Below are 27,794 nucleotides of genomic sequence, written 5' to 3'. Positions count from 1 at the left end.
ATTTTAACTGGTCCTCATTCTGGTGATTTTGCCGGATTATGGATATTTATGTGAGTGGTTATGGAAAGTTGAATTTTGATACTGATTTGTTGTTCATTCGTTTTGTGTGTGATGAAAAAATTAAATTTTGAAAAAATTGAATTTCATTCAAACATTAGTAGTGTTAGGTCATCATCATATGAAGAGCAAACCGTATCAAATCATTATCACTACATTTAACAATGGGCTGAAAACTGAAAATAAGATGAGCAATATAAATACAAAAAAGTCCACATAGTTTTGAGTCTCGACTTTGTATGGGCTGGTTTTCTAGAACTTGACATAGCTGAACATCTCCTTGGGTAGAAACCAGTCTTCGATATACATCCTTATAGAACAAAATTGGTTGCCCCAGAGGATCGGCAAAAATCAAATTCTTGTTTTTGACGCATAATAGGAGCCAATGTGTTCCAGCATTGTCAGACGTGGATGCATTGACTATTATAAATGAATTTGGTTGCAAAAATTTAGGGAAATTATTTGCTGCAAAACACCCAGAAATTTGTGCTTCAGTAGCTTGCAGCGCTGTATTAAATCACTTACTTTGTTTTCGTTCATTAATTTGTTAATATACGGTTTTTTCACACACGTCGTGCACTGTCAACGTAAATTGTACTTGTTTTTTCGCCAATTATAAAAATTTCAATATTGTTTGGAAGAGCCGCTGAGAACTTCAGTTCCACGGTTATTGAACTGTTTGTCAGCTCCGGGTGAATAAAATCATGGGAAGCCTGTTGCGTGCTGGTAAGGTCAAAAACCATAATGAAATGGCTGGGATACTCGCTCAGTTTAATTCCATGACCGTTGTCAGTATAAGCCAAGTCGGATATTGTGTTAAAATAGAGACGTTTATTGTCATCTGTTGATATCGGACTATCCGCTACAGGCAGTCCGTTGCGATAAATATATATTTGTTCGAGGCCAAATTTCCGATAATGAAACGGGTTGAGCCTGTTATTGCCTAAAAAAGCTTCGTTAGTGTTTAAACAAATTGCAAGTCTGCGAATTGGTTCCCGCGAGAAAATATCCTCTTGCTTCCAACTATGGAGACCATCTGAAGCCAAAAACGTTTTTGTTATGGTTTTGAAGTAGTGATAAGATGCAGGACTACTTAACAATGGCTGACATAACGTCATCATTTAGCGTCATCTTGCGGACATACAAATTGGCCTCTAAAATTTCTACTTGTAGTGTTTTGCAGGGTCATCGGACATGATGACAAAGTCATCAATAGAGCGTCTGAAAGCAATGCGAAGCGTAACACCGCTAAGCAGATGTCGATCACAGGTGACGAAGTCAACGGCAACTTTTCCATAAAAAGCGCATTCGGCTGATTTTTTAACTAATTCTTTTCTCCTGTCAATTTCTGTTGTCGCTAACGTAGCCGGGTTCTCTTCAAATGAGTAGCCTTGACATGCTAGCCATGTGTTTTTTGCGTCCTTGTTGTGTGAAAATTTGGTCTCGATAAAACTTTTATGCGCATAGTTCCCGTTGGCATTTGATATTTTTAGTCCATTAGCAGATACCGTACAATCAGAAAATAATGAATGTAACACATTGTTGCAAAAGTATGGAGCATCCGTTTTCGCTTTGTCAGTAGGAGCTCCTGCATCATATTTCAAATCAGCTCCAGACGACTGAACAATTTTACATTTAGTTTCGAGAAAAATTTTTTGTAAATCTATAAAATTGTTTCGATCACCAGAGACTTCAAACTCTAACATAGGTCCATTTGGACTGTAGACAGGCCCCAATTTTTGGCAGAAACTTCCATCAAACGTTACTAAGAGAGCTGGCTTTTCAAATAAATCCAGAGAACTGTGAGTTGCTTCTGTTGGCAACAAATTAGCGATCATCGTTATCTTTGGCGAAAAAATCTGACCGACTTCTTTTCAGGGGCTTCCGAGTGGAAATAATGTTTTTTCGTTTGGTTACTGCTGCTGACTTTTTGGAAGAGCTCTTTGACCGACTTCTTAGTCTACGTTGTGTTCTTTTCCGTGATCCGCCGGTCTGTTTTTTTACCGTATTAGAAATGGTGTTCTTGAACGCTTGCTTTGGAGATTTTTTACTGCTTACTACGTCTAGTAGCTCCGGAACGCTCTGTTTCAACAGTTCCTTTTCAATTCGTTTGGCAGTCGGTAGAATGAATCGACGTGCTAAGGGTAGAGTAACACGGCCCATACCCGCAGCCAAAGCTCCAAAGCCACTACTTCTTTGTCGATAGTATCCAGAAAAATGCGGAAAGAAGTTGCTTGATTTGCGTAGTATGAATCCATTTTAACTTGAAAACTTTTTGAATTGTAACGTCAAGAGAACTTTTCCTGTTCCCGAGAAGGGAATCAAGTCACCTGTTTCTGTTCGCAGCTCAATAGAAATGGATTGAATTGTGTTTGTCAGTAGCTTTTTGTAATCCAAGTTCGAAAAAACTATTCGATGTGTTGGTTCAACTTCGCATACACTACCGTTTTTTAGACGCTGTTTTGAATCAATGACTCGTAAAAGAGGCGCTTTGGCATCACCCACGTACTGATATTCAATAATGTTTGCATATACAAATATCGAGTGTTTACCAGCCAACAGATCCGCTGGTAGCTCTCCATAATAAGCTTTTGTGTCGTCACTTTTCATTAGTTTATCTGCAGTCGTGTTCATTTTATAGCCAATATGGATACAATTGCCATCAGGAACTCCCTCAAAACCCAGGATACTTGGAATTTCCTTGCTTAGAAACGTAATCCCTTCACGTTTTCCAAACAAAATTTCGTATTTTCCAGAATTTTTTATTTCTCTGAAGGAAAAGTGAGGCAGTCCGGCTGTACGCTTTATTAATGCTAGAAGCTGATTTACTGTTTCAAATGTCCCTGGAATAAAGCCTAATTTTGATCCATTGTATGGTCGTGAGATAACATTGGCATCTGCGGCCCTTTTCGTAGCTTCTTCATATTCTTTCAAGCTGAAAGCAATAAAATCCCCCTCCACATTGTTTTCAATTTTCGTTGGAAACATAATTTCACTTAACCCTACCCTCCAGTCGCCAGAAAGTTGAATTTCATCATTAAAAAAAATTCGAAATGACGCCCGTGTATTTGATTTGAATATTTGCATCGATGCAGATGATATAACATGTACTGCGAACTCATCTTCAAATTGATTGCGAGCCATTTTATTCGCTGCGTTCACGAACCAGCTGTAATTCTGGTTGATAGAATTTACCCTCTATTTTTTCTTTGTTTGCATCAATAGTAGAGTAGGTTGGCGGTGACAACGTCGGAATATGTGTAATCTCAAATACCTTGTCAGTAAGGGATTGTTTGTATCCCTTTCTGAACGCTTTGTCCTTTTTGATAATTCTAACAAAGTCTCCAATATAAAACTTGTGTTTTTGACGAATACTTGTTTGAGCACTCAGTAAGACCAACCTCGGTTCATCTTTCTTTGTAACCTTATTTGGGGCAAGTTTAGTGACCCGGTTAACACGTGAATTAATTGTGCTCACAAACTGATCCAATTTATCAATATAAGAGTATGTCCACTTTTCCTCAAGGTATCTGTAGATGATATTTTTCAGCGAGCGAATGTTTCTTCCTGCAAAAGCAGACTTTTTTTTCACTAAATGTGCTATATAAATGAATCCCTCTTTTCTCACACAAGCTTTTGAAAGCTCCAGGAAACTCTGTACCATCGTCAACCCATCTTTTAATGGTTGTTTGTTCTTGATCATTTTTTTTGAATGCTTGGGCTGCTTCTGTTGCATATTTAGTTTTCATTGGTTCTACTCTTAGATATCGTGACAGACAGTCAACTGCTACCAAAAGGTATTTGACATCTCGATTGTACTTTGCAAGTTTATCAACATGAGCTAAATCCAGAGACCAAATTTCATTAATGTCCTTTACAATAACTTTCAGTCCTGGAAACCTTGAACGAATTGAGCGGTATTTTGTGAAGGATGGTTTTGCTTCTAAATATGACCTCACTTTAGCCATTGACATTTTGCTTTGTGTATAAAGTTGCTTTGGGCTACCAAAAGAAGCAGGGCCTTTTGAATAAAGCTGCTCCAAGGTTTTTCTCTAAGAAGAAGAAAGGATCCCATTTTTTCGGTTGACTCTCTTTTTTGTCTGTCTTTTTGATTTCGACCTTTTTTCCTGTTGTGGCTCGTTTTGGGTTACCGCTTCTTGATTGTGGACTTTGTTGGGTTGGGAAGAATTCTTGTTCACTTTCATAGGCTTGTATAATTTGCTTGGCGTAAGTGTTTGCAACAAGTTCAGACTCAACCGGGAGAAGAGCTAAAATTTTAGAGTATTCTGATTGATCAATTTTTTTAGTAGGCTGCTGTAAATCATACAAAAATTTGGAGACTTGTACACTTGTTGGTTCTTGATTGATGTATAGTAACTTGCTTTCCTCTCCAATTGTAACTGTTTCCGATTGGAAGATAAGATCAAGCAAAATTTCTGCACGTTGGATTTTGTGTTTTTCTTTCAGTTTCACTAGGCCCATTATTGATTCAAAACTTGCGGGGGCACTTTCTGGTTTTTTTGTGACAATTGGATCACTTTCGCTGTCATCACTAATCGAGTCCATTTTTTCGGGCTCGTCCACTTGTTTGTCCCGCTCTGTTAACACTGGCTCTGTTTGAACTACTCCATCTGTTCTTTCCAAGCTGTCCTCGGAACTTGGCATATTTCTTTGCATGAGTGTTAACTGAGCTGCTTTGTTTCTATAGGCTGGGTTGTCGAGAATTTCGTTTTTTAATGGTTGTTTCGACATGAACATTCGCTTCAGAATCAGGACAAATTCTTCTGCATGCATTATGGGTTTTTCAGGTACAGAAAACAAGCAAAGCTAACCGTTTTTACTAGTTCTATTTCTCTGGCAAAAATTTCCTTTTTCGTCTTCAAACTTGTCTGTTTAGATAAAATTTTTCTGAATGAGCTTTCTGCGGTTTCTATCAAGTTTTTGTTGATGGGCACGTTACCATTAACTACGTCCAGGAAGCATTCGCAAAGAAAATAAATAAACTTTTTAGTTGCTGACTTGATTAACTTTTTAAGTTGATATCCGATACTTGTAGCATTTGCTGAAGCATACATATTTCTTTCTCTTTCATCGGTTAAATTTGTAATAACAGCTTTTGCTGGAGGTAAGTAAAAAATTGAGGGGCCTGGAGGCACATTATTAGAGGAATAACGTAACGCGTCTGACGTTTTTGGGTCGAGATCAATTAATAAATGACCAAAAGGTTGCTTTGTTGCTAACTCGTAACTTTCTCTTAAAAATTGTGTGTTGTTGAGTTGTCGACCAATTACACCAATTTGTTGAACATCACGAGGCGAATTAAATAAAATAATGTGTGTTGTATTAAGATCAATAGTTCTGGACCATTTGCTCTGTTGAAACAAGTTATGTTTCACGTATATCACACTGATTTTCTTATGACGTCCAGCTGTTGCTAATTTAGAAAATTCTTTATCATTAAAAATTTCTTCACATGAATCGTCAAATACCAAAAGGCAATCATCTAGTTCTGATATTTGCTCAAAATTGGAAAACTTCATAAACTGAATGTTTATTTTTCTCTCAATGAATTGAAATTTAGGTTGTTCATGCTGGTAGAAATAAAATATTGATTCAAACTTGGGTGAGAAGGTGTTTTGAAGTAACATTTTGAAAATCAATTCAGTTTTTCCACAACATCATGGGCCACAAAGAGCCATAAAAAGTCTATCGGTAATTGAAATTATTTTATTCATAGTTTCGGATTAGGTAGAGCGTATCCGACTGTGCAAGAAAGGAGTGAAAAACCAGAATGTTGATTCTTCACAATCGAGTTTAAAAAACACCAATTTGACCAAAGAAACACCTATAAGAAAAATTATTATGAAAATTTGGGTAAAATAAACCTCCTCAGATCTTGGAACTCTAGAGTTACAAAACCGCCAATATCGCCTTTCTTGGTGATTTTCGTCAAAAACTAAGTCAGTTATAGCTCCTCCAACGTCAATGGTGTCCTCGGGTTGGGTCATCTGAAACAATTTATTAATTAAACAATGAATTGAAACTCAGGCTCATGCATAATTAATTGAGAATAAAAAATTCATAACAAACAAATTGTGAGTTTTCATCAGTTTTTTGTAAGCAATAGTATAGTTTGCATTCACATTGTCAGTTTTATCTCTGAACACAACTGACTCAACGTTGCTGTCTCTGATGCTCTCCTTAATTTCAGCCAGAAGACGTTCATCTGTTGGAGATATCTGAACTGGGACTGCATGCTTGGGCATAGGTAAAGGGATTAGTTTCAGTCCTCGCGCTTTCTCTTGAATAGACATTGTAGAATTTGAAATATTCTAAGAGGGAAAGGTATTTTTTTCAGTGTCTCTATTTCTGTTTCAGTACGGGTAACTTGTTGCTTCCTTAGCACAGTTTCACCACGGGTATCAACTTTCTCTTCTTAAACAAATGTAACGGTTAGCTGTTCTTCAGTCGTTATGTAACTGTAAACTGTCAAATTTGGAGACAAATTCACCTGAAGGAGAGATGGAGTTGAATTTTCCAAACGACGACTCATTCGTCAGCCACTGGTAAAACAATTTGGCATTCTTATGAGCACAATGACTACTTCGTTGTCGTTTGGGACAACTTACCGCATGTAATTCACAAATTGGTATGTCGCGATATAATTTTAGGTTTTCAACCTTTGGACATAACAACGTCTCCAAATTGATAACGTCTCTTTGGAGTAAATTCTTCAAAGTGTCCGCCTTTACAGTTCCTTTTGCATAAAATTCGGCAAACGGAAAACAAAGTTTGATGCTTTGAATAAATTGCTGCAAATAGCAATAGGGGTAATCTCCGCTCTCCCAAGCCATGAAGAAATTTGGAAACCCACTAGTAAGACTTTTGTTCACTTGAGGAAAGTATATTGAATGAACTTGGGGGTAGGAAAGAAACTGTATCACTGTAATTATGAGAACACACAGAAAGCTCTTTGATTATAAAACCCGATTTCTTTTGTCGAAAGCCTTCAATATCAAGAACAACTGGTCGCAGTTTCAACATTCCAATAAACTGAACAAATTTTTCTTAAATGTCTTCACATAGAGACAGAAAGCTATGCCTGTCACGTGACCGAGATACTCATTTGTGACTGGACAGGGCAATACGTAAGAATAACCTGGTCCTTTTTCTCTGTGTTCAAAGACAAAAATGGAAGCGTCATGGAGAATAGCATGCAACCTTAAAATTTTGTAAGCTTTGAAGTATTTGTCAAGTGTAGAATTGTCAATACCAATGAGCCCAACATAGGGTCTTAACTTCAATGCAATATCCAAATCAAGATCAGGATCCAAGTAAAAACAAGCTGCTAAGAAATACAGATACCTTTCACTATACCCTGAATATTCTTTTTTCACTTGCTGGTATAACTCGTGGATACTTTTCAAATCTACCGTTGCAATCGTTGCCATTGGGCGGTCCTCTGAGAAATGACACTTCAAACCTATTCACCCAGTTTTTGTTGTATAGGGAAGAGATAGAAACATAGAAAACAAAAATTTTGAGAACTTGCATTTTAATTCATCCAATCCTATTCCCACTGTTAAGGTTTTCAACGGTGACCCATTTAACCCCCCCCATCTTTCCACCCCTATACTTTTATGACCGCTTAGGATAATCCCCTTTATTCCCATGTTTATTCATCGTAAAAATACCCACTTGAAATAACCCCCTATATTCCCAGGTTTAAGTATCGTAAAAAATACCCATTTAAAAACCCCCTATATTCCCATGTTTAAGTATCGTATTATTACCCACTCAACATAAGGCCCTTTATGCACACGTTTATGATCCCAGGAATGCCAAATTGTGATCACTTTCTATATTCACATGTTTAAGTATCGTAGAAAAATACCCACCTAAAAAACCCCCTATATTCCCATGTTTAAGTATCATAAAAGACCCAATTAATGTCATCCCCTATCTTCCCATGTTTAATTACCACAAGGATTACCCTCTCACCATAACCCCCTGAAATCACATAGTTTAGATCCTAGGAATACCCACTCATGATCACTCCCTATATTCCCATGTTTAGTATCGCATGAATACCCCCCCCCCCCGCTCTTAACGCTCTTATTATTTACTACTGCCCCCCCCAGCTTAGTTGGTGCATATTTTTTGCCCCCTCAGACGCACGTGCAATATTCATGTTGTTGTTGTTGTTATGGATTCCCAGTTGGCTTCGAGGGGCCTGAGCCCCCGCTGTCTGTTCAGAAATTTGTCCAGTTGTTTCTGCGAATCCCACAGTCGCAGCATAGCTGCCACGTGCAGACGTTGTTTTTGGAGAACCTATTTTCCAAGTGCCACCACATAAGATTGATGATTCTGTTCTTTTGACTAACTTCGCAATTGAAGTCAACTTTCTCATGTATTCTCTTCACTAATCTAGCAGTTCTGGGGACAAATTCAGTCCTTCTTCGCTCAGTTTGTGTTTCATTTAACTTCAGCGTTTTCCATGATTGAATGGGTAGGTTGATTTTTTGCTCCTCAATGTCCTTGTAAAGATTCGATAGGGGCAGAAGATCATTCAATTGAACAAAAAGGCTTAGAGTTAGGACATTCAGTAGTCTCAACTAAGCTTTGTAGTTACCACGGTGGGGTCCGAACACCCATTTCAGTACTCAACTTTGAAAATTTTCGAGCTTCCGTTGATCTGTTCTACATTGGTAAGCGCAATTCAGCCCGTAGAGCAAAACGGGTAGTATGACAGATTTGTATAGTCCTAGTTCACTGAGAATTTGACATTGAAGGCAACATTTCGCTTCAAGCAGTAGAATACATTAATTGCTTTCTCGATTCGATGCTCGATGTGCGTACTCCAGTTTAGCGTGTCCGCAATGTAGACTCCCAGGTCTTTCACTTTCCCAGGCTCCCCTAGCGGTTGTCCGTTTAATGATAGACATGCGCGTGCCCCTCGAAAGTTGAGTAAAAGGCATTTGTTGACTCCTAGTTTCATTTTATTTGATTTGATCCATTTTCCAATTACGTGCTCTGTTATTGGGGGAGCATAACGTACTGGGGGCACAAACGGAAAAGATCCTAGAAATCAATTAATTTTAATTTGACAAATCAGTTTCTTCTACTACAACTTTTATTGTTATAGTAAGCTTAAAGTATTGGTTATAATGTTGTTAATTGCTCTTGAACGTAGTTCATAGCAATTATTGTAAAAGCGTGTCTTTTTTATGCAAAACTTTCGCTTGACAATTTTGACTTTTCGAGTGAGTTTTACGCCCTTGACTTTTTGCGTTCCGCGTGATCTAAAATTCTCGCTCAATCACAATTTCATGCAGCTGAACTCAAATTTAATACTAAAAAAAAGGCAATTTAATACTAAAAGTCAACTGAAAAGTGCGCTGAAACTTAATAGTGGTATATGTTAACCTCTAATGTGGTTATTTGAAGCCCATTATTGAACTTCTTAGTCCCATTTATGCTCCCCTCCCTCCACCCCCCCCCCCCCCCCCCCCCGACTGAAGCAGGCTGCAATTGATTAGAGCTCCCACTAGTCGTGAGAGAGCAATTCTTCGACGTTTAGTTGGTTATGTTTACTTGCTCTCAATGATGTTCGTAGAAATTATTTTTTTTTGAAACATGTAAATTACTCATACTATGCCCTAAGGTTAGATATCTACATGCTCTAAAATGTTAAATAAAATAATCAGCATTGTTATTAATATAGTAATCTTCAAATTGTGGCTGTTCGTTTTTATAGGTAAAAATAGGATTTGAAGGCTCCTATTTATCTATTAACGGGTACTTTCCTGTGTTGATTGAGCAAAAACTTGGTTAAAACATTTTTAAAGCAAGTTTTACTGTTAAAAGTTCTTATTGAAGAGGGCAATTTGTTCCATTTTTGAACGCTTTTCAAGATTAAAGATTTGTTATTCCACTTCGTTTTCGTTTTCTTTTTTATAATAATTTGATTTGTTCTGTTGTTCTGTCTGGTGTTATGGCAACTAGTGAACATTTTAAAATTTTCGGATGTTTCCCATTGTTTTATATCTGTTTGTCGCTTCATTAGGCTAACTTTTGAGATAAACAATTCGGCTGGTAGGATACGATCCTTAATGAGAAGATCAATGGAGTGGTCAAATTTTTGACGAAAATAACAAAATTTTATTCCCCAGTTAATTTGCCTGTTTATGCGGTTTATGTTTTTCACTGTAAGAGTTTGGAGGAATACTCCACTGAAAGAGAGATGAGAGAGTACAACTGACTTGAAAACATCGATTCTTACTTTCAAAGGTATTTGATTTCTTACAAGATACAAAGAACGAATTGCATTAGCCATTTTGCTTAAAACTGTATTCAAGTGATTTTCAAAGGTTAAGTTTGAATCAATTTGTACTCCCAGATAACGACATGCATGAGCTGGTTTGATAACTTCGCCTTTAAAAGAAATTTCTGGATCCGAATTAGTATGATCTGTAAAGAATAACATCTCTGTTTTATCGGCATTTAATGTGAGTTGATTCTCTGTCAGGTATTTGTCTGTTTGTTCTAATTTTTTTCAATTTTTTGGGGAATATTTTCATTACGTTCAAATTTGCATATAATACTAGTGTCATCCGCAAATTGAACAACATCATTTTCACCTTCCAGCTTTTCAGAAAAATCGTTGACATATAACAGAAAAATAAGAGGTCCTAACACAGTTCCTTGTGGAACACCATGATTAATAGTTAATTTATCTGATAAGTCAATACCCAGTTTTACGCATTGTGTTCGATTTTCGAGAAAAGATTTGAGAAGTAAAATTGTTGATTGAGAGAGGTTGAAATTTTCAGCTTTCGTGAGAAAGATTTCATTAGAGATTGAATTGAAAGCTTTTGCAAGATCTAAAAACACAGCACCTGTGCCGTTATCTTGCATATTTCCTATTATTTTTTCAATAAAGTAAAGAACAGCATCAGTAGACTTTCGAGATTGGAAACCGAATTGTTTTTTGTTCAAGAGCGCAAATTTTTCAAGATATTCTAATAACTGATTAAGTAAAAGCCTTTCAAAAACTTTTGCAAAAGTTGGTGTTACAGAAATTGGACGATAATTAGTTAAAACAGAAACATCTCCTTTTTTGAAAATTGGTGTGATGTGTGCATCCTTAAGAATTGTTGGAAAAACTTTCTCTTGCATACAATCGTTAAATATAATCTGAAGATGTGTCCCAATAGCATATTTTCCGGATTTCAATGCCCAAGCAATGATGAATCCCGGCCCTGGTGCTTTGTTGTTGTCTAGATTGTCAATAACTTTATAGATTTCCCTCAAAGTAAAAGGTCTAAAATTAAACTCTTGAAAAGTTCGCTCCGTTTTTTCGACGTTCAATGGAACAATCTGCCCTCTGTAGTTGCCCATTTCGCTGAAGACTCTGTTAAAAGCGTTACATATTGATTTTTTGTCTTTCGTTTTTTTACCATTCTCATCAATTTCAGTGATGTTTGGACTGTTATTTTTCTTTCCAATTTTTTTCTTAATGAATTTCCATTTCTCTTTTGTGGTTTCAATTTTCTTAAAAAAATCCTCTGAAAATTGATTTTGTGCTTCTTTTAACTTTCTGTTTACAAGGTTGCGATATTTCTTAAATGACGCAAAAGATTCAGCACTTTGTGTCAATTTGTACTCATTGAAGTAACGATGTTTCTCAGAAACTAAATGTTTAATTTCTTTTGTCATCCAAGGTTTTTCTGAAGTAGTCTTTTTTATATTAGAAACTAATTTCTTCTCTGTTGGTGCATTTTTCTCGAGTATTGTCAGAAAAATTTTGTTAAACTCTGCAAACATTTCATCGCAGTTTATTTGTTGATAAACTTCTCCAATCTGCAAGAGCCAGATCTCTATTAAATTTTTCCTCGACAAAATTTTTTGTATCTCGTATTACATTAGTCCTAGATTTTTGTACTACCTATTTTTTGAGCTTATTTCGGCTGTCCATTTGACTAAGCTGATCACCTCTCAGCAAAGTTAAAGCTAGCTTCCTCAAGCCACAGCTAGCGACCAACAAACACAATCGTTCGCCCCCCCCCCCCCCCCCCTCCCCCGACTGATTCAGGCTGCAATTGATTAGAGCTCCCACTAATCGTTCGAGAGCAATTCTTCAGACGTTTAGTCGGTTATGTTTAAATAAGTTCTATGGCGCGTTTTTCGTTTGACATGTAAAGACGCCTTCAACTGGTAGTTTACTGAAAATGGTAATCAAAAACCAGTTGTTCACTTCAAATTTTTTGCTATCTGTACCCTTGCTTTTACTAATAATAATAATAATATAATAATAATAATTCAGTATTTAGGGTCAAGTCCAGGGGAGTTTTAAGTCCCCGTTGATGCTTCAATGGGAGCTGTGGTTGAAGAAGGGAGGCTGTTAGTTTGACTCATCTACTTTGGTCATTAGTTGTTTGTTTTCTAATGCTGTCTGTTTTTTGTTTTACTTTCTCAGCTGATGTTTAAATATATAATCATTTTATTGATCGATTTAAACAATACGAAATGCTTTATGAAGACGTAGTGCTGGGAGGGCACCGGAGCAGCCAATATTCATCCAGTGTTGGGAAGGGGCATTTCTTAATTTACCTTTTTTTAAGTACCTAAGCAGTTTCAGTCAAAGTCGAGTCTTTTAGTATTACTGCAGCCGGAACAGCCACAGACCGGTTTAAATAATGAGTGTATTTGCACCCATAGGGTCTGGTAGCACAAACTGGAAGGACATTTTCCTATTTTTTACCAAATAAAATGATTTCAGATTGAATGGATGAACAATCATTTCAGCAGGAAGCTGCTTTAAGTGGAAGTGTTATTAATGAGCATGAGCAGAATGCGGTGGAAGCGGCAGAAGAAGTAGATACAAAACCTTCTGGCAGGCTCGGATTATCGTCTGTACCCGGATTAGATGAATTGTGGGCGCAAGTTAGCACGGATTTCACCGGTGTGTTAAACTTGAAATTAGAGGAGTAAAGTTGGAAATATATATACGCAGACATTTTTAACAAAAAAGCGTGTTGAAAATGTTTATCAATGAGTAAATTGGTAAAACACAAAATAGAGACTGACTTCTTGGCTTTATCAATTATTTATTTACCAGATCTGATATTTATCCAAGAGGTATTCTCAAATGTAGGGGGATTATCTAAATAATCAAAAGATATCTTCTCAATTTTTTGTTAATTTTGTTGATGTTTAATAATCGAAGGGAAATTCCATTATGTGGCCTGGAGAATACTTTTGCAAATGCAGTTTTTGCAACGGAAAACTCATTCTGTTATGATAAAAAGTGGCGAAGACCCTTGGACCTATTCTAATTCCTGGACTACTACTACTAAAGGTGAACGTCCACAAAGATGAAAATCCAAGTACATGCTAGGGATCAGAGAGACGGGGCTTGCCTGATGCCGCCGCAAAAACCTGTTTCTCGCAGTCTGTGTACTGAGTTTATGGACCCTGGGAGCGGTTGACCGCTCGTACTTCTGTCACATACAGGCGTCCATACTTGAGCCTTCACAGCATCTTCTCTTCTTCATTGGCTTCGCACTTAATTTATCAGGTGCCATTGTAATTCCAAACTGGAGCAATTAGGCCAGGTTTGACCCTCACCTCGCTATCAACAATACGATTAAAGTCCAATGTCAAAGTACTAGGTGTCATCTTTGATAGTGTGCTCAATTTTGGAGAACATGCATTGAGAACCAAAGAGACTGCAAAAATGCTCAGTGACCTACAAAGCAATCGATGGCAGCGTCATCAACTACGGTGCGCATTTTTGGGCTTCCACAACCAGCAATACAAACTGGAACCACCTGAAAACATAAAGAACATTGCCCTTCGCACAATTACTGGTTCTGTAAAATTGTTGGACTTCGATGGCTAACCCAATGAGGGTGAAATGCTGCCCGTTAAAGTTCTGCGTGCTGACCGTTAATTAAGGAGCAAATAAATGGCAAAGAATACAAATATGCTTTCAAAAGCATTTGACGACGCACGGTCCATACTCCTCTCAACAAAGACAACAAGCAACTAGGCATCAAAGATAGCAGAACAAGAACAAACGCTGACACGAATCGCACCTATCCGATTGGCCCAATTGTGAACTGGATGCTGCGCCCCTGCCGATAGCTATGTCAAATCATCTGTGTATGTCAAAGCAATGCGAAGCTATTCTGGCAACCTGTGGGCTCTGACTTTGGAATGTTTTAATGCCATTGTATGAGTTGCTGAAACGCGCAGGTCTATTTCGCGGTCTATTTCTCTTGGCTTTGTTTGATTTTTGTTGGTCTTTCTGTCTCCCTATGTGCTCTTTCTCCTCTTTTCTGACTAAATCTTTCTCTCTTCGCACTCGGGGGGTGTGCGTTTGTGTGATCGTACGTTTCTTACCTATTTTACCTTCCTCTACTAAATTGTGATTATACAAGTCATATATATTATCATCGCTTGTTTATGCTTCGGAAGTCTTGTTTCCCTCTACTAGTGATCTGCAGAAGCTGGAGAAAAGGTGCTGTAAATTGATTTTCTCCGGAACAGATTACAGGGATCGACTACTTAAATGCATGCTTCTTCTTAAATCGTGTTTCCTAAATTTCAGGGATCTGGTCATGCTCAATCTTATTTTGTTTGGATTTTATGACATGCCCCTAGGTGAATATTTTCATCTTGAGTACAAAAGTTGATTGTTACGATGATCCAACAGGCCAACATTTTTAAAAAAACCATTAATCAAAGGGAGAAGTTTCTTCATTCGAAGTGCCCTTTATGCCAACGAACTGCACAAAATTGCGTCATTTGATATGTTTGATCACCCTCCCTCGTTCTATTCTAATCTAAATTCATTGGTGTTCAAATTTGTTCAAAACAAGTATGATGACTATCATTTTCTGAGTTTGTTCATTATTTAGTGCCCCAAAAGCAATAGTTTTATACCACTACTACTACAACACTACTAATTGTTGCTGCTCTTTTGTGTTTGTCTCCTTGCTTTTAATCTTCCTCATTTCTTACTCGATCTTAATCTTGTTCTTTTTGTCTGTTGGTATCTTTTTAGGTGTTTCTTTTTTTTTCTTTTGATTGTTTCCATGTCGTTTTGTCTTCTTCTTCCTTTTATCCGTTTACTCTCATTTCCCCTAATTCTTTTTCTTCCTTTCTCGCTGCTTCGTCTTCGCTGTACTTGCCCGTCCTTCTCGACCTTTTTTAAAGGTTTTTTTTCAATCATTTGTTTATTGGGTTCACAACTCCTCAACGCTCTACCTTGATATCGCTGTCTCTCTCTATCTTTACGTATCTTTCTCTCATTTGTTCTCTGTCACTTTCTTTTTCTCTATTTCTATTGCTCTCGTCTTTGTTTTCTCTATCTTTTTGGTTTTTTGCTCTCCTTGTATGCTTCTTCTCCTTGTTTGTCTTGTTCTGCTCTTGCTCTCTCTCTCTCTCTCTCTCTCTCTCTCTCTCTCTGACTTCGCTTTCTTTTTGTCAGTCGCGATTTCTTTGTATTTTCGTGTTGTCACTCATCTCATGTCAGTTTTCTTATTTCTGCTTTTTCTGTTTTTTTTTACTTTCTCTTCTGAGTTCTTTTCTTTCTGTTGCTCTTTTCTTTATTTTATCTTTTCTCTATTGCCGTGATTTTTTGCGTTTTTCCTCATTATGTTTCATTTTTATGCGGAGGTTTTGCTTGGTTTTAATGCAGGCTATAAATGAATTGCTCCCCAGCCTGTTCGGAAAGACTTGTCCAACAGATCGTGGTTATTCTTCATTTTAGTGTGAACTCATGTCAAACGTCCTTTTAGTCGGATATCTATTGGCTTTTCTTATTTTTATTAGTAAATGCTCTCACTAGACAATTTTTCGATGAATTGATTCTGGCGCGTAAAGCAGTTTTCAGTGAGTGATTAGTCGAAATAAGATCGATTTACACTAAGGTGTTTCCGAAGTTGATTTTAGTTAGACGTTACTGAAAGCTTTTGCGGGACCGCTGGTTTCAACAATCTTATTTGGAGTTCAAAGCTTCAACCGTTTGAAAGCAATTCGTTCGATACTTTTCTTTTTTATTTCATTTGTTTGATATCGTTTTGGTTGTTCTTTTTTTCATTTGCTCTCAAACGACTTTGTTTAATGCAAATTTTTTGCTGGATTGTTTTGCAGCCATAAAGAAGAATCGATCTGGGCTATATCCGCCGAGTTAAATTGCTCCCTTGTCGTTCGAAAGCAATCTGTTAGACATTTGTTTATGCTTCTTCCTTGTTTTTATTGCCTTCTGAGTTTTGTTATTTTTTCTTTTTGTTCCACTCTATCTCCTCTTTCTGTCTGCTCTTGCTCTCTTATCTCTGCTTTTGCCCTAATGATGTGCCTGTTCTCTCTCTCTCGATCGCTCGCTCGCTCTCTCTTTCTGATACTGTTCGCTCTCCGCAATGCTCTGTTTCCTGTTCTTTCTTCATTCTACCCTCTTTTTAGGGGCCGCGAAACACATTTTAGGGGCCTGCTTTCAGTTATCTCAAACCAACAGTCGTGAGACCAAAGTTTTTTTTTCAGAAAAGAGATATATCTTGAACACCTTTTTTTGGTGCAAAAGATTAGGTGTGACAGTTATATGGTCAAAAACAGACCACTGACCATTTTACTGATTCTGTCACCACAGATTAGTGAGATTTATTTTTTAAAAGAGAGCCAGATAACCAGAACAGCAAACAATTCAGAATAACCGACGTCTAGAGCAATACGAAAGCCAGGATAGCAAAACATTTTCGCTTGCGCCAGAAACTATTGAAACAGAAGTAAATGATGTGGTTTGCAGAATTCTCCCAACTTATCCCTTCCTTTTGCCCTTTCCCGCCAAAAGGTTTTTAGTTGGTTTTTAACAAATATCTCAAAACCCAGCAGTTTGACCAATTTTTTCTCATAAGAAATTATTGCAAAAATATACTATAAAGCAAAAATGAGATGGGGGTCATCGTATTGTACTAGAAATGCAAAAATGTTAAAGCTTTGCAAAGTTTCGCCTAGTGCTTCATATGTAACCCAGCAACACCATTCTGTAACCCAGCAAATGACAGATCGTGACTGTGAGAGGTTACCGTGACATCGCAGAGCACGTGAAATTTTAGCAAAAAGATTATTTTCAGGCTCAGTGGTCAACCGTTTCTTAAATTGTCAGTAATTTAGGGAGGCGGATTAGTGTCATACTGTAGCGATTGAGGATTATTTGAAGCTATTTAGTTCAGCTATTATAAGTTGAGAGCTTTCTTGGATCTGACTTGTGTTCTAGATCCAGCACTAAACTAATTTTGAGCTGAGGGATTATAAACGACGGAGTTATGCCATCGTAAATTAATTTTGCGTTTTTGTATATTTTTCCCGATTTGTGAGTTTTGTGCATGTCAGCATTTCGCTGGTGCTAAATAACTTTCGTTTAGTTGTCATTTGACACCATTGTGTTTACTCTGCAACTTAGTGTTTAGCAGAAATTAAAGCAGTTTGAAGATGAAACTTCACTGTTGCTCTCTTCATGGTTCAACACTTCCTCTTTGCCTCGGTATCCTTTTCTATTTCTCATCTAAATATTGAATCATGTCTCTAATTTGATTATTTTTGGTTACTGGTTTTTATAAGGCGCTGTGTCAAACAAGCTTCATTTGCTGTCGCATTTATTCGGCTCTCTATAAGGATTCCATTTTAGACCACCTAACTCCAAAGTAATTGGGCGGATATGGTAAAACCCTGTAGTCGGTTGTTAAACCAGGATCTGCATAAAATATGTTTGGTTATTTAGATTTTGACTGTTGGACAAAACTGCTCGCAAAGTCTGAAAGCTGTGAAGACATAAAGGAGGTGATGCAGGCGTACGATGTATTCTTGGATAGATACTGTCTCTGCTTTGGCTATTGGAAAAAGTATGCGGACATTTTGAAGAAAAGGGGACACTCCAATGAAGACGTCACTAAGGCAAGTGGTATAATGATTATCGACTCATGTATAGTTGACTTACTGCATCTCTTTTACTCTTCCTGGATTAGCTCGAAATCGCGACTAGTACAAGCTTACATTATTCTGTTCATGGAAGTCAAAGAATTCTGAACTGCGACCAATTTAATAAACTACTGACAACTAAGTTCAAATACTATGAAATCCCAAGACCATCAGCCAATACTAGTGCTACGAACTATTAGATAATATATACTATGCCAAGTTCTTGTACAAGCGGGGTTCCGGTTTCTGAGGTTTTATGATGATTGTCTACGGATAAGTTTTAAAGTTATTTAGCGTCTGTTTGGTGCTTATTGCCTTTATCTCCACGCTGAATTTGGGGAGTGAACTTTGTTCTGTTGATTTAAGCTTCTGGAATTGTGTGTATAACAACAGATGCAGTTGAGGTGCGTTTTTGTTCATGCGGGTTCTGTTTCAGATCTTTGAACGTGGAGTTGTTGCGATTCCTTTGAGTGTAGACCTATGGATTCACTACATAAACTATGCATGCTCAACTCTGTACGTCGAGAAGACTGAACAAAACGTGATGGCCATTAGAAAGTTAGTAGTTAACAAAATAAACTGGTTCATAATGCATTTAAAATTGGAAAGCTTTCTATGAAAAAATATTACTGATTCACTGCGTCCAGAAGTACGTCATTTTGTGACCGAGAATTGTGAAATTTTAAAGTCGAAGCATTTCGTGCAAACAAATTTTGAGGATGTTTTAATTGAATGTTTGATCAGGTTCACATGGTGAATTAGTAATCAGTGGTTATCTCGGTCAAGAATTAGGAAAGCTTAAGAATGCTTAGAACGCATCAGATTAGGAAACTCAAGTCAAAAGGTAACGCACCCTTATATAACTGGTGTGAACTCGTCTTCTTCAATTTGGTGCCTTATCTCATGTCTATTTGTTGATTTAGCTTGTTTGAGCGTGGGGTGGGTGCTTGTGGTTGGGACTACAAATCAGACCGACTCTGGGACATGTTTGTGAACTGGGAACGGGACATTGCAGCAGCTTCTGAACCCCTTAGTTCCTCATCAACAGCTGATAACACCTCAGCGAACAACAACAATGAAAGCCCAAAGGGTCTCAGTCCACAGAATGAAGTAGACGAGAGTCAAGAAAAGACGGAGCAAAAAGAAGTGAAGAAAACTGAGATTTCCCATGGACGGTTTGTGACTGTAACAGCTCTATATGACAGACTGTTCAAAGTGCCAACACTCAAACACGCAGAACACTTCCAAAAGTAAGAGAATTAGTTACTACAGGTGATAATCCCAAATCATTTTTATAGCGGCGAAGCTGTAAGCTGAGCGGAGCTATATTGCGGTGCTCTTGGTTTTTTACAATTCAAAAAATTTGTATTGTATTGGAGCGGTCTTTTTTTAAAGATCTGTTCACACATTTTCATGATTTTTGAAGTCACATTGGAGTAGAGATTTTGGTCACGCCGAAACAAGAAGTGGAGCAAAAAAGCGAGTGGTTTTGCGGCGTGAAATTTTTTCGCTCCAATTTTAAAGTAGAGTGAGAAAACGGTGTTTGCACAAAAGTTCGCTTTCTCGCAAGTGGCTTTCTCGCTAGTGGTACTTGTTCAATTTTTTGGATCGGATTTTTTTCTAAATGGTTTTCCCAATCCATTCATAGTTCATTCGAGGCCTAGTTTTTTTTGTCAGAATATAATTTTCAGTTCTCGCTGGTGGATTTAGCGGTATTTTGGCATTGATTTGCTTTTTTGGTTATCTGAATTTTTTTAGAAATGGTTTACCCAATTCACTCATAGTCCGTTCTAGGTGTAGTTTTTTTGATTAGTCAATGAAAATTTTTTAAATTGTACGTCAGGACTTGTCCTGCTATGTTTTTTGTTTCGTCGTCTGACGCTCTTTCGTTTTACATTTGTTCACACTGCAAAGCTGAAAAGGTCAAATTTTCTGAACGACTGCTTCCTCTCACTAATGGCATTTGCGCGCGTGACGTCCTCTCGCTTTCTAGCAAAGATTTTAAGATCATTTGCTTGATTAGATTTTGATCATAGTGACTTACCTCACTCAATAAAATGACTTTTGCACTATAAAATTTTAATTACACCTTAAAGTTTAATTTGAATTCGTTTAAGGTCAAAGAAACTCATATGTGCAGTAAAGGTCACTAATAGGAGGCTTCTGGGGAATGAATTTTTGCAAGTTTTGTTAATTTATGGCTGAATATTTTTTACCTAGCTTTTTCAGCGGCGTCGATTTTTTTCCAATTTAGATCTGTATCTGTTTCTATCCGTATTATACGACATTCAAGTCTATTCTTTCTCAGCTATTCCGGCGATCTACCGGCTATGTTCTCTATGTAAACAGTTTCTATTAAAGCTGTTTTGAACTGTACCAGGTAACGATTACAATTGTTCGAGTGCTTGTTACAGTTGCTTTGAACTTCGTAATTGCCCTCGAATGAGAAGCAATTATTGTTAACGTGTCTTTTTTATGCAGATTTTCCGCTTGACCGTTTTTGCGCTTTTATTCTAGACAAATCTTTGGCTTATTCTCAAATGATTTTTCCACGCACTTTTTAATTGCTCTCAAACGAAGTTTAGCAATTATATTAGTCCTGTCGCTCTTTTTTGTAATTTTTTGCTTGAACAATTTTTTGTCCAACGCATTTCACTTTTTATACTCATAAACGGTATAAACAGGTAGCTTCCATTGGGCATTAAGTGGTCTTGGAGCTTTTCAGCTCTGTTTCAGCTCAAACTGTTTTGGAGACTTATTCTTATGGTATGAAGGTCGGTTATTAGAGGTTGAAGACTCCTCCACTTTTGCCTCCACAACCCCGCGCTGTTACCCCACACACACCCCACTGTTGCCCCATCAGTCCTTGATGAACCCCCTGTTTCTAGCTACTGACGAACAACCGGTCGCTAAAAACACGCAAATTTATACTGTTTTGCAACTTTTTTCCAGCTTTTTGATTGTTTGACATTTTTAGATTTTTTATCAGCCCTAGGTGTCAAGGAACCTCCTCATGGTTTTGATAATAGGTTATTGCATAGTTTCTAGTAGTAGTGGAATGGTTTCAATATTTTAACATCACGAATTTTAGCATTTTTTTTTGACAAATCTTGCAATTTTTTGACATTTACTTTTACTTATCCAGGTCTTTCCGTACCCAGGGGTCCGAAAATATCCTAAGGGGTTTGATAGTAAGTTACTGACAAGTTTTTACTGGCCGTGGAATAGTTTTTCAATTTTTTATTGTCACAAATTTTGGCATTTTTTTGGTAAAACTTGCTTTTTCAAGTTTTTGAAAATTTTTGGCGTTTTTTAGATTTTTTCGGCCTCAAAAGCCAGGGAACCTCCTCTGGGGTTTGAAAATTGGTTGCTGCATAATTTCTAGATGTAATAGAATGTCTTGCAAGATTTTAACATCGCGAGTTTTAGCATATACTGACATTTTTTTGCCATTTTCAATTTCTTGAAGTTTATAGTAATTCAGGATTTTTTTGAACCTCAAGTGTCAGAAAACCTTCGTCAGGGTTTGATGATAGCTTACTGGAAAATTTTTGTTGGTCATGGATTAATTTTCGGTTTTTAATATCACAAGTTTAATATCACAAGTTATAGCATTTTAAAAGGCAAGTTTCTAAATTTTGTCTTTTTCAGGTTTCTGTAGACCCAAAAACCATGGAATGTCCTCTATTGTTTGATAATATGTTACTGCATAGTCTATAGATGTAATGGAATGTCTTTCATGGGGTAATGGAATGTCTTCATAGAGATTTTAATATCACGAATTTAAGCAATTTTTTTTAGAATATTTGGAATTTTTTCATGTTTTAAATTTTTTTACGGCACCAGGGGCCCTGGGACCTCCTCCAAGTTTTAATAAAAAGCTGCTGAATAATTTCGTGAGTTAATGGGATGATGATCAATATTTTTATGACTCTAGTATGTGTAATTTTTGGATAAAATTTAAATTTTTAAAATTTTTTTCCATGTTTCAAGTTTTTATAAACTCAGAAGTGGACCCCTGAGTTTTTATAAACTCAGAAAAGGAGCCAGTGAAACTAGGCTCGAAACAGGGATACTGGATAGTCTCTTAAGACAATGAGATTGTTCTTGAATTATAGCAATATTTTGTTAAAATTTGCAATGGTTTCCAAAATTTTTCATTTTGTTTTTTTTCTGAGTTTAACGACTATTACTGGCCAACGAATGTTTTCAGGTCTCGAATACGGGTTACTTGATTGAGACAAAAAAAGGTTTTGAATTTTTTTACTGTGAAGTTGAAAATTTTTTTTAATTTTGCTTTTTTCATTTTTCTATGTGATTTATTTACTAACAAGGCTAGAAAACTAGAAGTTGCAGAGTTGAATCCCATCATGGAAAATTTTCCTATCTCTCTTTCCCTCTCTTTTGGTTAGGGTCTCTTTCCTTCTCTTTCTCGTTCACGTTTTATCTCTCTCTCTCTCTCTCTCTCTTTGATGCCACACTGCAGCTGCTGTTATGTGGCGTAATGTTATCATCTCTGATCCTCATTAACAGTGAGTTATACTAGAAATGTTTTTATCATACATGACTTAACAAGTACTTTTTAGGAAATCATTGTTAATTGCTCTCAAAAGCAATCTCTAGCAAATGTATTAATCCTGTTTGTCTTTCTTGTGCAGTTTTTTTGCTTGGCCGATTTTTCGGCTGACCCATTTGAATTTCTACTTCAAAAATGGGATAAAGTGGTAGCGCTACATAAACTATGCATGCTCAACTCTGTACGTCGAGAAGACTGAACAAAACGTGATGGCCATTAGAAAGTTAGTAGTTAACAAAATAAACTGGTTCATAATGCATTTAAAATTGGAAAGCTTTCTATGAAAAAATATTACTGATTCACTGCGTCCAGAAGTACGTCATTTTGTGACCGAGAATTGTGAAATTTTAAAGTCGAAGCATTTCGTGCAAACAAATTTTGAGGATGTTTTAATTGAATGTTTGATCAGGTTCACATGGTGAATTAGTAATCAGTGGTTATCTCGGCCAAGAATTAGGAAAGCTTAAGAATGCTTAGAACGCATCAGATTAGGAAACTCAAGTCAAAAGGTAACGCACCCTTATATAACTGGTGTGAACTCGTCTTCTTCAATTTGGTGCCTTATCTCATGTCTATTTGTTGATTTAGCTTGTTTGAGCGTGGGGTGGGTGCTTGTGGTTGGGACTACAAATCAGACCGACTCTGGGACATGTTTGTGAACTGGGAACGGGACATTGCAGCAGCTTCTGAACCCCTTAGTTCCTCATCAACAGCTGATAACACCTCAGCGAACAACAACAATGAAAGCCCAAAGGGTCTCAGTCCACAGAATGAAGTAGACGAGAGTCAAGAAAAGACGGAGCAAAAAGAAGTGAAGAAAACTGAGATTTCCCATGGACGGTTTGTGACTGTAACAGCTCTATATGACAGACTGTTCAAAGTGCCAACACTCAAACACGCAGAACACTTCCAAAAGTAAGAGAATTAGTTACTACAGGTGATAATCCCAAATCATTTTTATAGCGGCGAAGCTGTAAGCTGAGCGGAGCTATATTGCGGTGCTCTTGGTTTTTTACAATTCAAAAAATTTGTATTGTATTGGAGCGGTCTTTTTTTAAAGATCTGTTCACACATTTTCATGATTTTTGAAGTCACATTGGAGTAGAGATTTTGGTCACGCCGAAACAAGAAGTGGAGCAAAAAAGCGAGTGGTTTTGCGGCGTGAAATTTTTTCGCTCCAATTTTAAAGTAGAGTGAGAAAACGGTGTTTGCACAAAAGTTCGCTTTCTCGCAAGTGGCTTTCTCGCTAGTGGTACTTGTTCAATTTTTTGGATCGGATTTTTTTCTAAATGGTTTTCCCAATCCATTCATAGTTCATTCGAGGCCTAGTTTTTTTTGTCAGAATATAATTTACAGTTCTCGCTGGTGGATTTAGCGGTGTTTCTCGTTAGCGGTATTTTGGCATTGATTTGCTTTTTTGGTTATCTGAATTTTTTTTAGAAATGGTTTACCCAATTCACTCATAGTCCGTTCTAGGTGTAGTTTTTTTGATTAGTCAATGAAAATTTTTTAAATTGTACGTCAGGACTTGTCCTGCTATGTTTTTTGTTTCGTCGTCTGACGCTCTTTCGTTTTACATTTGTTCACACTGCAAAGCTGAAAAGGTCAAATTTTCTGAACGACTGCTTACTCTCACTAATGGCATTTGCGCGCGTGACGTCCTCTCGCTTTCTAGCAAAGATTTTAAGATCATTTGCTTGATTAGATTTTGATCATAGTGACTTACCTCACTCAATAAAATGACTTTTGCACTATAAAATTTTAATTACACCTTAAAGTTTAATTTGAATTCGTTTAAGGTCAAAGGAACTCATATGTGCAGTAAAGGTCACTAATAGGAGGCTTCTGGGGAATGAATTTTTGCAAGTTTTGTTAATTTATGGCTGAATATTTTTTACCTAGCTTTTTCAGCGGCGTCGATTTTTTTTTCCAATTTAGATCTGTATCTGTTTCTATCCGTATTATACGACATTCAAGTCTATTCTTTCTCAGCTATTCCGGTGATCTACCGGCTATGTTCTCTATGTAAACAGTTTCTATTAAAGCTGTTTTGAACTGTACCAGGTAACGATTACAATTGTTCGAGTGCTTGTTACAGTTGCTTTGAACTTCGTAATTGCCCTCGAATGAGAAGCAATTATTGTTAACGTGTCTTTTTTATGCAGATTTTCCGCTTGACCGTTTTTGCGCTTTTATTCTAGACAAATCTTTGGCTTATTCTCAAATGATTTTTCCACGCACTTTTTAATTGCTCTCAAACGAAGTTTAGCAATTATATTAGTCCTGTCGCTCTTTTTTGTAATTTTTTGCTTGAACAATTTTTTGTCCAACGCATTTCACTTTTTATACTCATAAACGGTATAAACAGGTAGCTTCCATTGGGCATTAAGTGGTCTTGGAGCTTTTCAGCTCTGTTTCAGCTCAAACTGTTTTGGAGACTTATTCTTATGGTATGAAGGTCGGTTATTAGAGGTTGAAGACTCCTCCACTTTTGCCTCCACAACCCCGCGCTGTTACCCCACACACACCCCACTGTTGCCCCATCAGTCCTTGATGAACCCCCTGTTTCTAGCTACTGACGAACAACCGGTCGCTAAAAACACGCAAATTTATACTGTTTTGCAACTTTTTTCCAGCTTTTTGATTGTTTGACATTTTTAGATTTTTTATCAGCCCTAGGTGTCAAGGAACCTCCTCATGGTTTTGATAATAGGTTATTGCATAGTTTCTAGTAGTAGTGGAATGGTTTCAATATTTTAACATCACGAATTTTAGCATTTTTTTTTGACAAATCTTGCAATTTTTTGACATTTACTTTTACTTATCCAGGTCTTTCCGTACCCAGGGGTCCGAAAATATCCTAAGGGGTTTGATAGTAAGTTACTGACAAGTTTTTACTGGCCGTGGAATAGTTTTTCAATTTTTTATTGTCACAAATTTTGGCATTTTTTTGGTAAAACTTGCTTTTTCAAGTTTTTGAAAATTTTTGGCGTTTTTTAGATTTTTTCGGCCTCAAAAGCCAGGGAACCTCTTCTGGGGTTTGAAAATTGGTTGCTGCATAATTTCTAGATGTAATAGAATGTCTTGCAAGATTTTAACATCGCGAGTTTTAGCATATACTGACATTTTTTTGCCATTTTCAATTTCTTGAAGTTTATAGTAATTCAGGTTTTTTTTGAACCTCAAGTGTCAGAAAACCTTCGTCAGGGTTTGATGATAGTTTACTGGAAAATTTTTGTTGGTCATGGATTAATTTTCGGTTTTTAATATCACAAGTTTAATATCACAAGTTATAGCATTTTAAAAGGCAAGTTTCTAAATTTTGTCTTTTTCAGGTTTCTGTAGACCCAAAAACCATGGAACGTCCTCTATGGTTTGATAATATGTTACTGCATAGTCTATAGATGTAATGGAATGTCTTTCAAGGGGTAATGGAATGTCTTCATAGAGATTTTAATATCACGAATTTAAGCAATTTTTTTAGAATATTTGGAATTTTTTCATGTTTTAAATTTTTTTACGGCACCAGGGGCCCTGGGACCTCCTCCAAGTTTTAATAAAAAGCTGCTGAATAATTTCGTGAGTTAATGGGATGATGATCAATATTTTTATGACTCTAGTATGTGTAATTTTTGGATAAAATATAAATTTTTAAATTTTTTTTCCATGTTTCAAGTTTTTATAAACTCAGAAGTGGACCCCTGAGTTTTTATAAACTCAGAAAAGGAGCCAGTGAAACTAGGCTCGAAACAGGGATACTGGATAGTCTCTTGAGACAATGAGATTGTTCTTGAATTATAGCAATATTTTGTTAAAATTTGCAATGGTTTCCAAAATTTTTCAATATTTGTTTTTTTTTCTGAGTTTAACGACTATTACTGGCTAACGAATGTTTTCAGGTCTGGAATACGGGTTACTTGATTGAGACAAAAAAAGGTTTTGAATTTTTTACTGTGAAGTTGAATTTTTTTTTAATTTTGCTTTTTTCATTTTTCTATATGATTTATTTACTAACAAGGCTAGAAAACTAGAAGTTGCAGAGTTGAATCCCATCATGGAAAATTTTCCTATCTCTTTCCCTCTCTTTTGGTTAGGGTCTCTTTCCTTCTCTTTCTCGTTCACGTTTTATCTCTCTCTCTCTCTCTCTCTCTTTGATGCCACACTCCAGCTGCTGTTATGTGGCGTAATGTTATCATCTCTGATCCTCATTAACAGTGAGTTATACTAGAAATGTTTTTATCATACATTACTTAACAAGTACATTTTAGGAAATCATTGTTAATTGCTCTCAAAAGCAATCTCTAGCAAATGTATTAATCCTGTTTGTCTCTCTTGTGCAGTTTTTTTGCTTGGCCGATTTTTCGGCTGACCCATTTGAATTTCTACTTCAAAAATGGGATAAAGTGGTAGCGCCCAGTTTGCATTATGTTCTCTTACAGCCGTTCAGCCCACTGGTCTTCAAGTAAGCGATAAACAGAAACTGTTTCAGAGACTTATACTTGTGGTGTGAAGGGCGGTTCTTAGAAATTGATCCCACACACCACCGCCCCCACATCAGTTCCCCAATCCCATTTTGCACCCCCGCTGCGCTCACCTTACTCCCCTTCAATTAATTTGAAGGTATCCTCACTAAACCGTGGCTACCTACTGACGAAGCCAACCGCTCGCCGGTCGTTTGTGAGCAATTCACCCGACGTTAGTTGTTTTTATAGCTGCGATGCTGTAAGCTGAGCGTAGCTCTATTGCGGTGCTCTTGGTTTGTTTTTTTTGTTTCGTCGTCTGACGCTCTTTTTTCGTTTTACATTTGTTCACACAGCAAAACTGAAAAAGTCAAATTTTCTGAATGACTTCTTCCTCTCACTAACGGCATTTGCGCGCGTGACGTCATTTCTCACTCGCTTTAGCGAAAGTTTTTAGGTTATTTGCGTGATTAGATTTTGATCAAACGTGACTTACCTCACTCAATAAAATGACTTTTGCACTTTAAAACTTAAGTTAAATTTGAATTTGTTTAAGGTCAAACGAACTCCTATGTGCAGTAAAGGTCCCTAATAAGAGGCTTCTGTGGAATGAATTTTAACAAGCTTTATTAATTTGTCGCTGAATGTTTTTTAGCCTAGTTTTTTGAGCGGCGTCAATTTTTTAATTTAGATCTGTATCTGTTTCTATCTCTATTATA

The 27,794-nt window shown here is 36.9% G+C and overlaps 2 protein-coding genes across 2 annotated transcripts in view; one reads left to right on the top strand and one right to left on the bottom strand.

The window, feature by feature from the left end:
• Nucleotides 1–27,794, bottom strand: part of LOC142351989 (uncharacterized) — a 379,819-nt gene that overhangs the window by 223,027 nt on the left and 128,998 nt on the right. The gene's annotated exons all lie outside the window — the stretch shown is intronic.
• The window catches only part of LOC142352066 (pre-mRNA-processing factor 39-like), a 59,467-nt gene continuing 44,515 nt past the window's right edge, over nt 12,843–27,794 (top strand). Inside the window, exons 1-6 of the mRNA XM_075404421.1 lie at nt 12,843–13,021; nt 17,843–18,015; nt 18,476–18,597; nt 18,963–19,290; nt 22,768–22,838; nt 23,204–23,530. Coding sequence (XP_075260536.1) covers nt 12,844–13,021; nt 17,843–18,015; nt 18,476–18,597; nt 18,963–19,290; nt 22,768–22,838; nt 23,204–23,530 — 1,199 coding nt within the window. The 5' untranslated portion in view covers nt 12,843. The remainder of the gene's footprint in view (nt 13,022–17,842; nt 18,016–18,475; nt 18,598–18,962; nt 19,291–22,767; nt 22,839–23,203; nt 23,531–27,794) is intronic.

This window comes from Convolutriloba macropyga, chromosome 13 (assembly GCF_964194025.1).
Source record: "Convolutriloba macropyga chromosome 13, txConMacr16.3, whole genome shotgun sequence".
Taxonomy (NCBI): domain Eukaryota; kingdom Metazoa; phylum Xenacoelomorpha; order Acoela; family Convolutidae; genus Convolutriloba; species Convolutriloba macropyga.
Note: the sequence above shows the minus strand (reverse complement) of the source record. Positions and strands in the feature narration are given on the sequence as shown.